At 39.8% G+C, this 15,108-nt stretch overlaps 1 protein-coding gene across 16 annotated transcripts in view; it reads right to left on the bottom strand.

The window, feature by feature from the left end:
- The window catches only part of CDC42BPA (CDC42 binding protein kinase alpha), a 310,389-nt gene that overhangs the window by 202,092 nt on the left and 93,189 nt on the right, over positions 1-15,108 (bottom strand). For all 16 annotated transcript variants that reach the window (XM_044267088.1, XM_044267092.1, XM_044267089.1 and 13 more), the window contains exons 3-4: positions 9,081-9,164; positions 2,751-2,846 (exon numbers count right to left, since the gene is read on the bottom strand). In XM_044267088.1, the coding sequence (XP_044123023.1) occupies positions 2,751-2,846; positions 9,081-9,164 (180 nt within the window). The remainder of the gene's footprint in view (positions 1-2,750; positions 2,847-9,080; positions 9,165-15,108) is intronic.

Raw genomic sequence — 15,108 nt, 5'->3', positions numbered from 1 at the left:
ACAGAAGAGCAGGACCTGTAACCTCTTCTATCTCAGGAGCCAAAAGCGACTGCTCAGAATCACTTCCTGGTTTTCAGAACAACCACTCATGTTCCCAACACTCCCCATTCTTGAAGCAACCGTTCCCCCAAAAGGCGAGTACTGTGAGACAAGTTTATTTTCTGTGAACATGTTCCTTTGGCTGCAGCAGTCAAACGTGACTGCTGGTACATGGTCTTCCTGCCTGGCTAACAAACAAGCCACTCAGAAGCTCACTAGAGCTCATTTTGGTTTTTGTGAAGAAGTTCTGCGGTGAAAAGATAGATACTGTTTCGTATTTTTTACTTTCCTGACTGCTGCCTTCCTGGGAGCTGGGAAGGCACCGCGGACGCCGGCCGGTCCAGCAGGCCCGCTGCGGTGCGGCAGCCCGCTCACACCAGGCCGGCATTTAACTTGTTCACAGTATCACCCCCACCGCGCTGGGCCCGCAAAGCGGACTCGGTGACGTCTGCATGTGCGCTATTAATGACATGAATAATAAAATGTCACAGGATCGCAAGACGTACGCCATCAGAAATGCTATCAAGTTGTTAACTGTCACTGAAATTTGTAGGCCGCTGAGCCCGCTGAGAGTAACACACACATGCAGTGTCTGCGTGTCACGGGGCCAGCTGCTGTCACATGAGGCCGACCCTGCCGTCATCATGCAAAAGCAGCCACTGACAATGTACACATCAGCAAGAACAGCTTTGTCCCAACAGAATTTTATGGACACTGAAGTCTGAATTTTATAACACATGTCACAAAATTTTTTTTTTCAAATATGTGAAAATTCTTAGCTGGGTTGTACAAAAATAGGTGGTGAGCCAAATTTGCACTGCAGGCCATAGGTGGCCAAAAGCTGATCCAGAAAATAAGGACTGCCTAGGCGATACAATGCTGTTTACCCTCAGGAGCCCTAACCCCCTCTGTGGGTCACACGACAACTCAAACCCAAAGCACATCAAATTAAACCCATCACCCTTCCTCTGCTCTACATTTTCCCTTCCCAAATATACTTTCCAACTCAATTCATCCATTGCTAAGCACCAAATCCCCCAAGTCAGACGCTGGAAAACTCCGATTCACCCACTCTCTCCCCTCAGGCCCTCCTCGAACTCAGAATTTGTCCAAACTCCTCAGCGTGCTGCCCTACGGTTCTGGAAGGGCCATTCTGTACTCCTGTCATTTTGCCAATGTGATCACACTGGCTTCCTCTCATCCCTCAAACACCCCTCTTGTCCCTTGCCGCCACAACTCCGCAAGGTCCTAAAACAGCCGTTTCACACTTGGCTCTGTGAGGGACACCTGAGTGAGATGACAGAAGGCAGAAGGAAGAAGCTAAGAGACCAGTCAGGGCCGTTCCATTTCTCTACGCTTCACTGTCGAGGCTTACAGATAGAAAGTCATTCTAAAAAATACCCAAGAGTTCCATGACCCAAAAAACCCCACTGTTTTGAGAAACATGGCTGTGAAAGTCTAATTTCTTTACCGTTAACATGTAAGGTGCTATATGATGTGACTCTCTCAACTCTCCGTCCCCATCTGCAAGCCCCTTATTCTACCCTCCATCAGTGTGAACAAAACAAGCTTCAATCTCCACACTTTGGCTCACCAAGCCCTCTCTGCCACTTCTCCCTTCTTGCTTTAGCTAATCTGTATTTGTCTTAGAATAGTCCTCGTTTGAATAAATGTTATACTTTCTTCATCTGAAATAATCTGAGAATATGATTTGCCTGATTTTGGATTTATTATCTGGAACAGTAAGAAGAGAGATCCTTTGTCTTTCTTACTCCTGAATCTCCAGAATCTAGAAAACAGTGCCTAGCTGATGGCACATATCCAATAAACAGCTATCACATGAGTAAGAAATCTTATTAATTTTTTTAAAGATTTTGAGAGAGAGAAAGCATGAGCGGGGGGTGGGAAAGAGTAGCAGAGGGAGAGGGAGAAGCAGACTCTCCACTGAGGAAGGAGCCCTGCAGCACAGGGCTCGATTCCAGGACCCCAAGATCACAACCATGAGCCGAAGGCAGACGCTTAACCGACCAAGTCACCGAGGTGCCCCTAACTTACCAATTTTATAACCCGATACACAGTGTTGTATCTGGCACACAGCAGGAATTCAACACACGTATGCTAAAAAACCATGAAATGAAAATTCAGGCTCGAAGATGAAGAGCCTCGAACAGCAGGCCCAGTGATGGCGGGTTCCACCTTCATTTCCTGTTCCTTTCTTTTTATCCCTTCAATCTTCAATTAGTAACACTTCTCGGATTTCGATTTTCCTCTGACCTTGTTCCCAACTTCTTCCATCACGTGGTTCATAATGTCCATAGAAAATGAGACGCAGCCTCAATTTTACATGTGGCTCTCTACTTCAAGCAGCACGTGGCCACTTTGAAAAATATGTAAAATTCCAAGCAGTGATAGACTATTACAAATAAAATATATTGGGAAAATCATGAAAAGAAAAATCCTGAGCACCTCTTACAGAATTTAAATGTCTGGATTTAGTTTGGACTTGTTTATTAAAAAGCATAAAAAATTCCAGTAGGAAGTTATCAAATTATCCAGGGCTGGGGGACATATTAAATACACAATTTATACGCTGTGAAATTCAGTGGTTTTCTAAATAAAAATTACATTTAAAAATGCTTAAAAGAGCATAATGCTAAATTCTGCCAATAAAAATTTAGTAAGAATGTAGAAACATAAAAAATGATTCTTACTAAGTTATTGTCATCCTGGAAAGCATAATGCAGAGTTGTAATCCATTTATTATCTCCATTCACTAATACATCCCTTTCTTCACGAAAACATGCTGTCTGAAAAGGAAAAACAAAGATGTTTTTTAATCAGAGGACACTTTATATATATATGTATATATATATTATGCAAACAATGGCTTAATGTGTTTATTATACTTTCAGTGCTAGAAAAGGAAAATGTTTATTATACTTCCTGTCCTGGAAAAGGAATATGTTTATTATACTTCCCGTCCTAGAAAAGGAATACATCCGTCTGACATGACTTTTCAACTAGTCAAGCACCCACAGAAAGTGGACAATGGGAATAGTACACTTGAAAACATTTTATATTAAAAAATACTGCTGTAGTTAAAAAAATAAAAAAGGAAAACAGAAAAAAAGCACGCATGCATTTAATGACCACAGTCCAACCTACCATTTAGATAATATAAACATTAACATTTTGCCATCTCTACTTCTGTTCTTTTTATTTTTAAGAAATAAAATACAAGTAAATTGTAGTCTTCCTCTTCCTTATACCTTTCCCTATCTCCTCCTGATAAAATGAATAATCCTAGCGCATACTACGCTCTTCCCTTCATATGCTTTGATCACACATGTATGTGTCCAAAACACCACAACTGTTTTACATTTTGAAAGTTTACATGAATGTTACAATTTTATCTACCCTGTTGCAATTTGATTACTTCTTACTCAGTGATGGCTGTTTTCAACTGCTATGGCATTTGCTTGTCTGAATATACCAGAATTTATGTACACAAACCCCAACCAGGAAAACATGGGTTACTTCCAATCTTGTTTTTATGATGTTGCAATGAATGTATTTGTACAAATGTACAAGAGCCTCTCCAGGGCATATACTTAGAAACTGAAATGCTAGTGGAAATGCATTTTCCACTTTACTAGACATAGCCAATTTTCTCTCCTGCGTACTGATTACTATCCTCACCCCACTATAGAAATCTCCCTTACCTGACCCCACATCCTCAACTGCATTTGGCACTATTGGACTCTTAAATGTGTCAATATGATGGGTGTAAAACCACACCTCAATGTTTTTTTCATCAACATATTCCTTATTCTCCATATAGATAAACAGCTCCACACATGCTTACAGGACATCTGAATTTTGTCTCTGAATTGTTCGCTCCCTTTGTCCATTTTCTCTAATGAACTGTCTTTTCCTTTTTGATTTATAAAAGTTTTAATTTATTCTGAGACCGTATTTTCACTATTACAAAGGTACATCCAGAGATACTTAGAAATATGTGGCTTAAAAAATACTAATTTTATATAATACATTATAATCTGTCATCTTTAAAGTTTTAACTTAAAAAATCCACTACGTCAGCAAGTTCAAGAAGAACTGAAAGGTAAAGTGAAACCCAAGTCTCCTAAGTCATATCCCATACTCACACGGCCATGTGTGTCCAGAAGTCACCATCAATAACTCTGCAAAGCATCTTCTCAGAAAATTGGTCTCTGTAAGCATGTTCATGCGCACGCACATGCACACACATAATATTCGTCTGGAACCCCATTTCCCCTCGTTTTTCTTTTCTTTATACAAATCAGATCACAGTGCTCTGTGAGTTTTTTTTTTTCAAGTAATGATATACTGAACAGTTTGCCACACCAGTAGAGACTCACCTACTACTTAATTCTTAATGGCTGCACCATGTCCATGCACGCTGAAAAGCCATCACCCAGTATTCGATTGACAGGCAGGGAGGGCTTAGTTACTTACTTGCCATAAAACAAACTCAATAGCCAAGATATACAAAACAATTAACATTAATATCCCCTAATTAGGTAGCTTAATTTTTTCCATGTATTCCCATAAATTTTATTTGATCAAATGAAGCTTCCAAAGTCATGCACGGAATAGCACCAGAGAAAAATTTAAAAATAATTAAACCTTAAACCAAATAAATGGGCAGGTTGACCTGACAATCCGATTATTAAAATCCACATCATTATGCTTTGGTTCACTTTTGTGGTAAAAGAGAACTGCTTGACACACTCACTGCTAAGTTGTGTTTTAGAATTTAAGTGACCTACGATTTTCATTTGCTGCTAATAGTTCTGAGTAAAGATGGTCAAAGCCAAAAAGACTCTTTGCTCCTGACTATCTTATTATGACAGCTTTCTGCAATCTCACAGACATTCCAGCTAAATTCTAGTAAACGTCTGATTAGGGACTCCAAACTCAACAAAGCTCTAAAGACATTTTGTCAACAGATTAAACATTAGTACGTTCTCATCCGTTCCAAACTATTTCAGTGACAAAATAAATTTAAAAAAATAAAAAATACAAACTGTGACCTAAAACTTCAAACACATACACAAGAGAGAAGAGTACAACCCCCTCCTCCCCACAACATCCTCATCAACCAACTTCAACAATGATGTTACTGTTCAATCCTGCTTGATCAACACCCCCACCCCCCAACCCGTCCCTCAACCCCTGTCCAACACCTTTCACATACCACCCTCCCTCCATGCACAAGAATACACATGTGTACACGTACAAGGTTTTTTCTGAAGCAAATCCTAGACATCATATGACTCTATTCATAAGTACTTAAGTATTAAACTATCCCCATTAATGCTTCAGATACTGAATTCAGATGTAAAGCATTGTGTCCTTTTCTGCTTCAATAGGTCACATTGTCCTCAGGCATCACAACCGGGGATGTGGGGGTTACAACAATCTACTGTAAAGAGGCTGCTACACATCCTACAAAGTACAGGACAGACCCCACAAGGGTCCACAAGGAATCATCTGGCCCCAAATGTCACAAGTGCCACTGCTGAGAAACCCTGTTTCAAATTGATATTAACCAAACCACGACGCATGTGCACAAGGTTCATCACTTCATGTGGATAAAGGCTATAATAATGTCTACTTCTACCTTTAAGAAAAAAAAAAAAACTAAACAATTTTTTTATTACCACATAATGTATTATTTGTTTCAGGGGTACAGGTCTGTGAATCATCAGTCTTACACAATTCACAGCGCTCACCATAGCACATACTCTCCCCAATGTCCACCACCCAGTTACCCCATCCCCCCACCACCTCCCCTCTAGCAACTGTCAATTTGTTTCCTGAGTTTAAGAGTCGCTTATGGTTTGTCATCCTCTCTGGTTTCATTTTTCCCTCCCTTGCCTTATGATCCTCTGTCTTGTTTCTCAAATTCCTCCTATCAGTGAGATCATATAACTGTTTTTCTCTGACTAACTCATTTCACTTGGCATAACACCTCTAGTTCCATCCACGTTGCTGCAAATGCAAGATTTCATTTCTTTTGATGGCTGCATAATATTCGTGTGTGTGTGTGTGTGTGTGTGTGTGTATACACCACATCTTCTTTATCTATTCATCTGTTAATGGACACCTAGGCTTTTTCCAGAGTTTGGCTATTGTGGACATTGCTGCTATAAACATTCAGATGCACGTGCCCCTTCAGATCACTACATTTGTATCTTTAGGATAAATACCCAGTAGTGCAATTGCTGGGTCATAGGGTAGCTCTATTTTCAACTTTTTAAGGTATCTCCATGCTGTTTTCCAGAGTGACTGCACCAGCTTGCATTCCCACCAACAGTGCAGGAGGGTTCCCCTTGTAAACCATTTTTTAATATCCTCCTGTTAAAAACAGAATATCTAAATAGATGAAAATGTAATAAATATGTACAAGGGGTTACTGGAGGTCATAGAGCTTCTTCAGATGCCGCCACAGATCAGGAGAAGGGAAGGGACTGCTGACGCACTGACAGTTTGTGAATGATAAACGGGCAGCGACAGCGACCTCTGTACCCATAAAGTTAGTTAGCAAAACTCAGCCGCCCAGGTACAGAAAGAGAGAGGGTATCGCTACCTTCCAATGGTGCATGTCTCACTAATCATTTATTTGTGATATATCTTAAATGGAAATAAATGCAGCCAATAGGTCAGGGGTAGATCTTTGAAAAAGTATTTAAAGCATCAACAACGCATAGGTAAAAAATCAAGATATTTCGCTGCTTAACTGTAAGTTATTAAACATCACTGATGGGCTCAGTTTTCCAAATCTGGATAAGTCATGGCCAGAATAGAGTTTTTTTAAACATGTTTTTAAAAAAGGACTTGATAACTCAAGCACAGAAATACAATTCCACTCTACTTCAAAATGAAGCTCTATGCAAAAATTTCAGTGTCGAATTTCTTCCTAAAAGAGGAAAGTTTCAAGCAGTTTTTTTAAATTTAATTTAATTTTATTTGTGTGTGTTTCAAAAATCATTGTTTATGTACCTCACCCAGTGTTCCATGCAATACGTGCGCTCCTTCAGCTAGTTTAAGGAGAGCTCCTTTTAAATACTGAACCAGCTGTGTGTCCCTGAAGTAAAACCCACTCAGTCATGCTGTACCCACAAGTCTTTTTACACACTACTGAATTCTATTTGCTAACATATTGTTAAGGTTATTTGTATCATGCTCATGAGGCACTCTGGCCTTTAATTTTCTCTGTATGGTCCCTGTCAGGTTTTCTATCGGAATAATACAGGCTTCACAGAATGAGTGTTGCTTCTCAGGACCCAAGGTCCACCTCCTCCTCTCTGCCTTGCAGAATCTCCTTAAATTTGTTTTCTATATAATGTCCAGGGTCTTTAAAACTGTTCTTAATGGGAGAGATAGGAAGAAATACATTTATTCCATCTCATCCCAGAAAAGGAATATTTATACTAATGTTAATTCAACAAAATAATTTAATTTCCAATTCCTTGTTTTATCTTCAATTTTGCCACTTCTTCTATAATGAAAGCTAACCCAGTGATCCTTCCTTTTTCTTCTAATTCTCCAGAACATAACAACTTCATAGAAAACAGTGCAAACTTTAACTCAATTTTAAAACTTCTAATGCTGAAACACTAAATGGACTACAATTATGATTTCCATGAAACAATTAGAACAGATTTATTTACTCTTTCTTACTAATAAGACTCGTTGCTCCAGCTGCTGGCAACGCTGTCAGCTCCCTCATGGTCTGCCTCAGTTGCAGAAGCTCTACGATCCCAAGGCCATGTCCTGCGGGAGGTGGCCCGGAGTCAAAGAAAGATTTCGAAGAGCTAATTTCTTCTTAGAGAGATCTTCCGAACCTCCAGAGCTACTGTTGAGCCTATGCAACAGTCTGATCCTCCTACAAGTTCAAATACTAAAATACTTCCACCCTGAGGCCCCTGAGTGCCCTACCCCATCTGGCCACTCACCATGATCTCCCACGTCAGGAGATCCCCAGAATCCCCCCAAATCTATGTGTAATGTCAGTTCCAACCAGACCATACCAGCTATCCAGCATCAACATAAAAACACTGGCAATTCTTTCAAGAGCAGATTTTACTACCATCCTTCAATAATATAAAAAACACAAATTTAACTGTGTAACTAGCAATCAATGGATTTCTTGGGGAGCCTGGGTGGCTCAGTGGGTTAAAGCCTCTGCCTTCGGCTTGGATCATGACCCTAGGGTCCTGGGATCGAGCCCTGAATCGGGCTCTCTGCTTGGCAGGGAGCCTGCTTCCCCCTCTCTCTCTGCCTGCCTCTCTGCCTACTTGTGATCTCTGTCTGTCAAATAAATAAATCTTTAAAAAAAAAAAAAAAGAGAGAGAAAGAGAGACTTTTTTAAATTTTATTTTATTTATTTATTTGACAGAGAGAGAGATCACAAGTAGACAGAGAGGCAGGCAGAGAGAGAAAGAGGAGGAAGCAGGCTCCTTGCTGAGAAGAGAGCCCAATGCGGGGCTCGATCCCAGGACCCTGAGATCATGACCTGAGCCGAAGGCAGAGGACCAACCCACTGAGCCACCCAGGTGCCTGAGAGAGAGACTTCTTAAAGGGCACATTCAAAATTCCTGCTGACTTTCACTTTGAGCAGAACATAGATAAATATGGAATAATATAAACGAGTTAACGTCAAGTTGGAAATCCATTATTGCAAAATTTCTTCCTATAAAATAAACTGGTTTCCACACCTCCTTTTCACATAAATATACAAGCCCTACATCCAGCGTTCAGGCAATATGAGCTAAATGTCAGGAAGTATAACTTTTTTTTTAATAAATTATAACTTTTATCATCACTATATCACAATTGTAAATTGTGGAACTTGTCTTAGGTCTTAAAAATAATGCTACCAAAGGTACAATATTACTAAATGATATTTAAGGATCTATTGGCTTTATAATTTTATAGATCTCTAAAATTATTTCTGAAACATTATTTAAATATTCCAATAATTAGAATCTTACCTCAGCTCTTTTCAGCATTTCCCATTTGTTCAATATTTTCATGGCAAATACCTTATCTGCATTTTTTAGTTTCACTACAGCAACCTAGAAAAAGAAATACAACTTTTAATATATGACAATGTAACAAATAAAACTTTTTTCAGTCATCCATTTTTCTTTTTCCTCTCTGTAAGAAAATAAATACCAACATTATCAATGATTTCCATGCAGTTCATACTCTAAGACCCGAAATCAAATAATATTGTCAGTTGAAAAAGTTACATTAGTAAACATGTGCCAAATAAATACATGTATTTTTTAACCCTGTATCAAGTGATTGTATATTATACATTCCCTTTCAAGTTCTCTGCTCTGGAATTTAAACTCAATATCTACTATCACTAGGAAATTGACTAAAGTGTACAACACTGAAATAAACTAGAGCTTAGTGAATACCACGTGCCAAATTCCAACACAATGCTATAAGGGAAGGCAGCTGCCAAAACAAATAAGTTTCATGGGAATCAAATAATATAAAATAAACTGAAAATGATATTATTTTTCACACCACATATTCTTACCCACTGTACGACAACCCCCATCTCTCTTTCACACACACACACACACACACACACACTCACACACACACACACACACACACACACAAACCACCCCTGAAGATCAGGTTAAGGCTAAGAGTTCAACAAATTGTAGACTTCACACATTCCTTTCTAACATTAAAAGGAACAAGTATTTTTTGTATTTTGAATTTTAGTTAGGGATCAAAAAACTGACAAATATAAATAAATAAGCCTCAACAAACTGATTCCATTGCTGTTTCTACCTCTCTGCTTCGGTGTAACTAGGTAATCTCAGAGGAACCTTCCAGCTCACAAGGGACACTGCAGGGCTGCGAAGACACAGCAGAGCAGGAGACTAAGCTTGTTTCCAGTTCCTGGGGGCTGGGAAGAGGAGGACAAGTACTACCTTAACATGGAGAAGGAGAGGACAAACTATACACAGCATGTCTTCAAATAGTTCAAAGGGCTATTGCCGGGGACAGAGAATAGGTTTAACTCAAGTATCAAAAATTTTAAAATCTTAATGGCAGATGTACATTTTAGGCGCATTTAATGAATTTATATTTGGGTTAGACTGCAATAAAAGTAATACAATCATATAATTAAAATCACTGTACATAAAATAGAATATTTCTTTATAATCCTCATAAATGGTTATGACTTGTGATTATAATTTTTTATCAGTTAAAATGGTGGGAAAGAAGAATAGCTCGATTTCAAGTGCAATCACTTTAGTCTTCACTCATTTCAGGTCCTATCCGCAGAAATGATGGATTGGCTAAACTGTTCTTCCAGTGGGTTCATGGGTTAAAGAAAGGGTGCTGTCTATGACACAGAAACAACCTGAATTCCATCAACAAATGAACAAATAAAATGTGGCACACATATACAATGGGATATTATTCAGCCACAAAAAAAAAGAAGGGAATCCTGTTTTTATGACAACATGGATGAATCTGGAAAATTTTAAAATCTTAACAGCAAATGTACATATTAGGAGCATTTAGTAATTTTATATTTGGATCAGATTGCAATAAAGGTAGTAAGATCATATAATTAAGATCACTGTGTAATACTATGTAAACTAGAATATGCTAAGTGAAATAAGCCAGACATAGAAAAACAACTAAAACAACTACTGTATGATTTCATTTATATGTGGAATCTAGAAGAGTCCAAGTCATAAAATCAGAGAACAGAATGAGGGTTGCCAGGGGATAGAGGAGATGGGGAGATGTTGGCCAAAGTGTACAAAGCTCCAGTTGTAAGATGAATTAGTTCTGGTGGCGTGATATACAGCACGGTGACTACAGTTAGCAGTCTTGTACTGTATACTTGAAAGTTGCTTAGAGAAAAGATCTTAAATGTTCTCACAAATTTAAAAAAAAAAAAAACAACTAAGTGAGGTGATAGTAACTTACTGTGGTAATCATCTTACAATATACACATGTTTGAAATCATCACTTGGTACACCTTAAACCTCCACAATGTTATATGTCAATTATATCCCCAAAAAGATAGGGGAAGAAAGTGGGGGCTGTCATCAAGAGCCAAACCTCTGAAAGGCTAGAAACACAAGTTTAGCTGCTCTTTAGACTCACGCTATACGTTCAGAGTACAGACAGACAACAGGAGCTCTGAGCTTAGCACGCTTATATTCAGGACATCGATCTATTGCTTAAGCCGCCCTTATTCTGATTTAGGGAAGAATGGCTGAAAGACTCTAAGACTTAAGACTTCCCCTCCTCGGGTCCTTATGAGAAGACTACTCCTAGCTGTGAGTCTCACCAGCTCTCTGCGCTTGAGGATGTAAGGCTCTGAGGATACCTGGTGGGAGTCACAGTAGGAGTACCCAGCAGCACACACTGAGTGTGCGCTCTACGCCGGACACTCTTTTGAGACTTCTATGCAGGTCCCACAATCCCTTACCTGCAATGCTAAAGCCAGAAGGTTTTCACAGTTCATTTGACAGCAGGTACTGACATTGGGCTAATTATAGTTTGGGGGGGGGGCGTTGTTTTTAAATCTCATTTAGTGTAAAGACAAGCGTGCTTCGTCGTAGAAACACCAATGCGTCTGCTTTACAGGTGCTGCTCCAAACCCCAACGGGAGTCCTTCATAAAACAGAGCATGTGCACTAAATCACCTTTCTAAAATCTAAACAATACTGGAACCAAAACCACCTCTGGTCTATAGCACGGTGAGGGGAATGAGCATGTCCTAAAGACTCAGACGCTGAGCTAGCACGTACCGCCGGAAACAGCGTGCCCTCGGCAGCCAGACCACCCAGGTTTTAATCCCGGCTCTGCCATTAGCGGTGTAGCGCTGGGCAAATAATGCAACCTTTCAAAATTTCAGTTTTCTCATTAATGTAACAGTGTTACTAATAGTAATCATCTTATATAACTGTCGCAAAGATGAAAATAATTCATACAAGTAGAAAGTGCTTACCACTTAGCAGTGTCCAATAACCCCAGGTACTTTTAGCTAGTAAATAAGCACATTGTAGCCCAATCTCTTAACCTTCCGTTTGCCCTACCCCCCAGCACACAGCAGACATTACATATTCCAATTTATTCAATTCCTTTAACTGTGAAATGGGAAACTCCGACCTCTTCAACTTCTAATAACTTGGTACCCCTGATACATAGAAATATAGTTAGGAATATCCTCAAGTGGAAATATATACAAATAAAAATGAAGCCACAACATTTATTCAAGAGTGGTGGTTTCCAACAGTAACATATTGGGAATAACTTAAATATTCTGAAAGATGAGATTTAGTCAATATGTCACAAAACAGAAAATTAATCATATTTTTAAAAATATTGTTAAGGAACACTATTTAATAAGCAAAAATGCAGTATGTCTCACTGGTAAGAAGTTTATTAAAGTTTGCATACTGATTATTTTTTTCTGTATATACACAAAATACATACCTATGCCAGATGAATACAGAGAAAGGTAGGCACCAAAATGTTGAAAGATCAGGAATTTCTCAGTGATATGATTTCTAGTCCCTTTCCTGCATTTTCTGTGGGGACCAGGCACAATTTGAAGCATGGAATGGGATCATGTGACATACCACACCTCACCGTGGTCAGGAAGTGACCGCTAATTACTCGGGTGCTTAGTGAGGCTGGTGGGGGCCATGCTGCACACATGTGGTCATCAGAGTTCCACAAGGTTACACCGTGAAAACCGTTCTCCACACTACCTATGACAGGTTCATGAGCTGCCTTCAGCCTTCTCTGGAATGTGGTGGGATGTAATGAAATTTTTAAATGTCAGTTCAGGAAATATTCTTGAATGCCTAAGTTGATGACATAGTAAGACAAGACCATGATGCTGATGAAATGCTAAAGTAAAATAAAACTCATCTTGCTTTTCTCCTCTAACACTACAGATCATTTTCGTGTTTGTGGCGGTAGGAAAAACTCAGAAAAAGAGGCTCCTCCCAGGACTGTAACTTCAGGTTCTAGATTCTCAAGAACCACATTAACTGATATACAAGAGGTCATGTATGTTAAAATGCCCTTTCTTAATTTGGTCAAAAGAAATAGTACTCTTGGTATAGACTGGAAGACCACAAATTTAACACAAAAAAAAGATGTAGTTTTTAAAAATGCCAAACATAGACATGTCTGTTTAAAGGCTTCATACTGAAAGAACTATAATGTTGGAAAAACTGCCAACATGACAGGAAGAAGTCAGTAAGTAACACACATCAACAAATGAGTTCTTACACACAGTATAAGTGTCTGCACTTACAGCTACAAAACATAATGATGGAGGATTTCTCCCACTGTATTAAATAGAATTTCAATCTCCAATAACAGTTCCCACATGCAGTTCTCAAATCTAGTCTACACTCAGCACATCCAGAATTCACTGTACCTTCTCTGGCCCATTCCAACAAACCTGCCTTTGCATCCAGCCTGGACAGCCCTACCGGCCCCTCCACTTCTGCCCTTAACCCCCAGGATCTATTCTCAACCTTGGCAGTCCTAGCAATCCCATTTCGACGTATCTCAGTTGGTGACGCTCCTCTGCTCCAAACCTCCCATCCTCTCCAAGAAAAAGTCAACCTGCTATAACTTACAAGGCCAACATATTCTGGTCTTCTGACCTTCCAGATCTTGTATGCTCTCTCCTCCTAGCTCACTCCGCTCCAGACACACTGCTCACCTGGTTCAATCCCAACCCAGGGCCTTTGCACTTATTTCCAGGTCTCAAGTAGTCTCCCCCAGTAAAACCACATGATCTGCTCTCTCAAACTCCCCCAGTAAAATCACATGATCTGCTCTCTCAAACTGAACTGAGAAGTGTTCCTTCCTGAACAGTCACTACTCTGCCACAGGTTCTATACCATCTCCCGCTTCCTCTTCCTCTTTGCTCTTATTATTTAACAAACAATTAAGGCATCAATATTATCAGCTTCAAGTACACTACTAAACTGACACTGAAACTCGAGTTAAACAAGGTATTATGGGGCACTTGGTTGGCTCAGTTGGTTAAGCATCCAACTCTTGGTTTCAGCTCAAGTCATGATCCTAGGGTTGTGGGACCTAGCCCCAAGTCAGGCTCCACGTTCGGTGGGGAGTCTACTTGGGACTCTCTCTCCTGCTGCCCCTCCCCTGGTTCATGCTTTGGCTCTCTAAAATAAATAAATATTTTAAAAAACACAAGCCATTATGGTAAGACACACATTTGTGGGGTTTATTTATTTATTTATTTGACACACAGAGAGAGAGTAAGACAGAGAGAAAGACAGTGAGAGAGGAACACAAGCAGGGGGAGTGGGAGAGGAAGAAGCAGGCTTCCCGATAAGCAGAGAGCTCAATGCGGGGCTCTATCCCAGGACTCTTGAATCAGGACCTGAGTCAAAGGCAGCCGCCAACAACTGAGCCACCCAAGTGCCCCAACAACTGTGTGTTTTAAGATTAAGTGTGTCTGGGATTATTCTATCCCATGCTGCTCTCTTAATGACATGTGTGGCTTTTAAAGTCTCACTTCACAACTTCGTCTTTATCTCCTTTCTTTAAAAATCTCCAATGTATAATGTCTACCATCATTTATTATTACTACTAATGATAAAATCAGAAGAACAAGCTTCATGTACAGAACGCGTGCTCTGTGCCTGGCACTGGGCTGAGCTCCCACACCGCCCTCCAGGCAGTCCCACATCACTCACTCCCCGGTGACAGCTAGTGCCCTTTACTACTGTAAGTACTAAACCCTTCTACAGGCCCTAAAGAGATCTCCCGCTCATCACCCCATCATCTTGACACCTTTTGACATGTTAACGGTCATCCCTATTAATATGCATGGAAATCAGCGTGCTTGTTTTTTTATAATGCTCTGTCAGTGATCAGTTTGTGTTCAAATATTCACTGGGGGGGAAAATAGTCTCTTTAACAAGCAAACTAAAAACACTACAAAGATTTCACTGAACAGCTGGAGGTATC

The sequence above is a fragment of the Neovison vison genome, chromosome 10, assembly GCF_020171115.1.
Source record: "Neovison vison isolate M4711 chromosome 10, ASM_NN_V1, whole genome shotgun sequence".
NCBI lineage: Eukaryota > Metazoa > Chordata > Mammalia > Carnivora > Mustelidae > Neogale > Neogale vison.
Note: the sequence above shows the minus strand (reverse complement) of the source record. Positions and strands in the feature narration are given on the sequence as shown.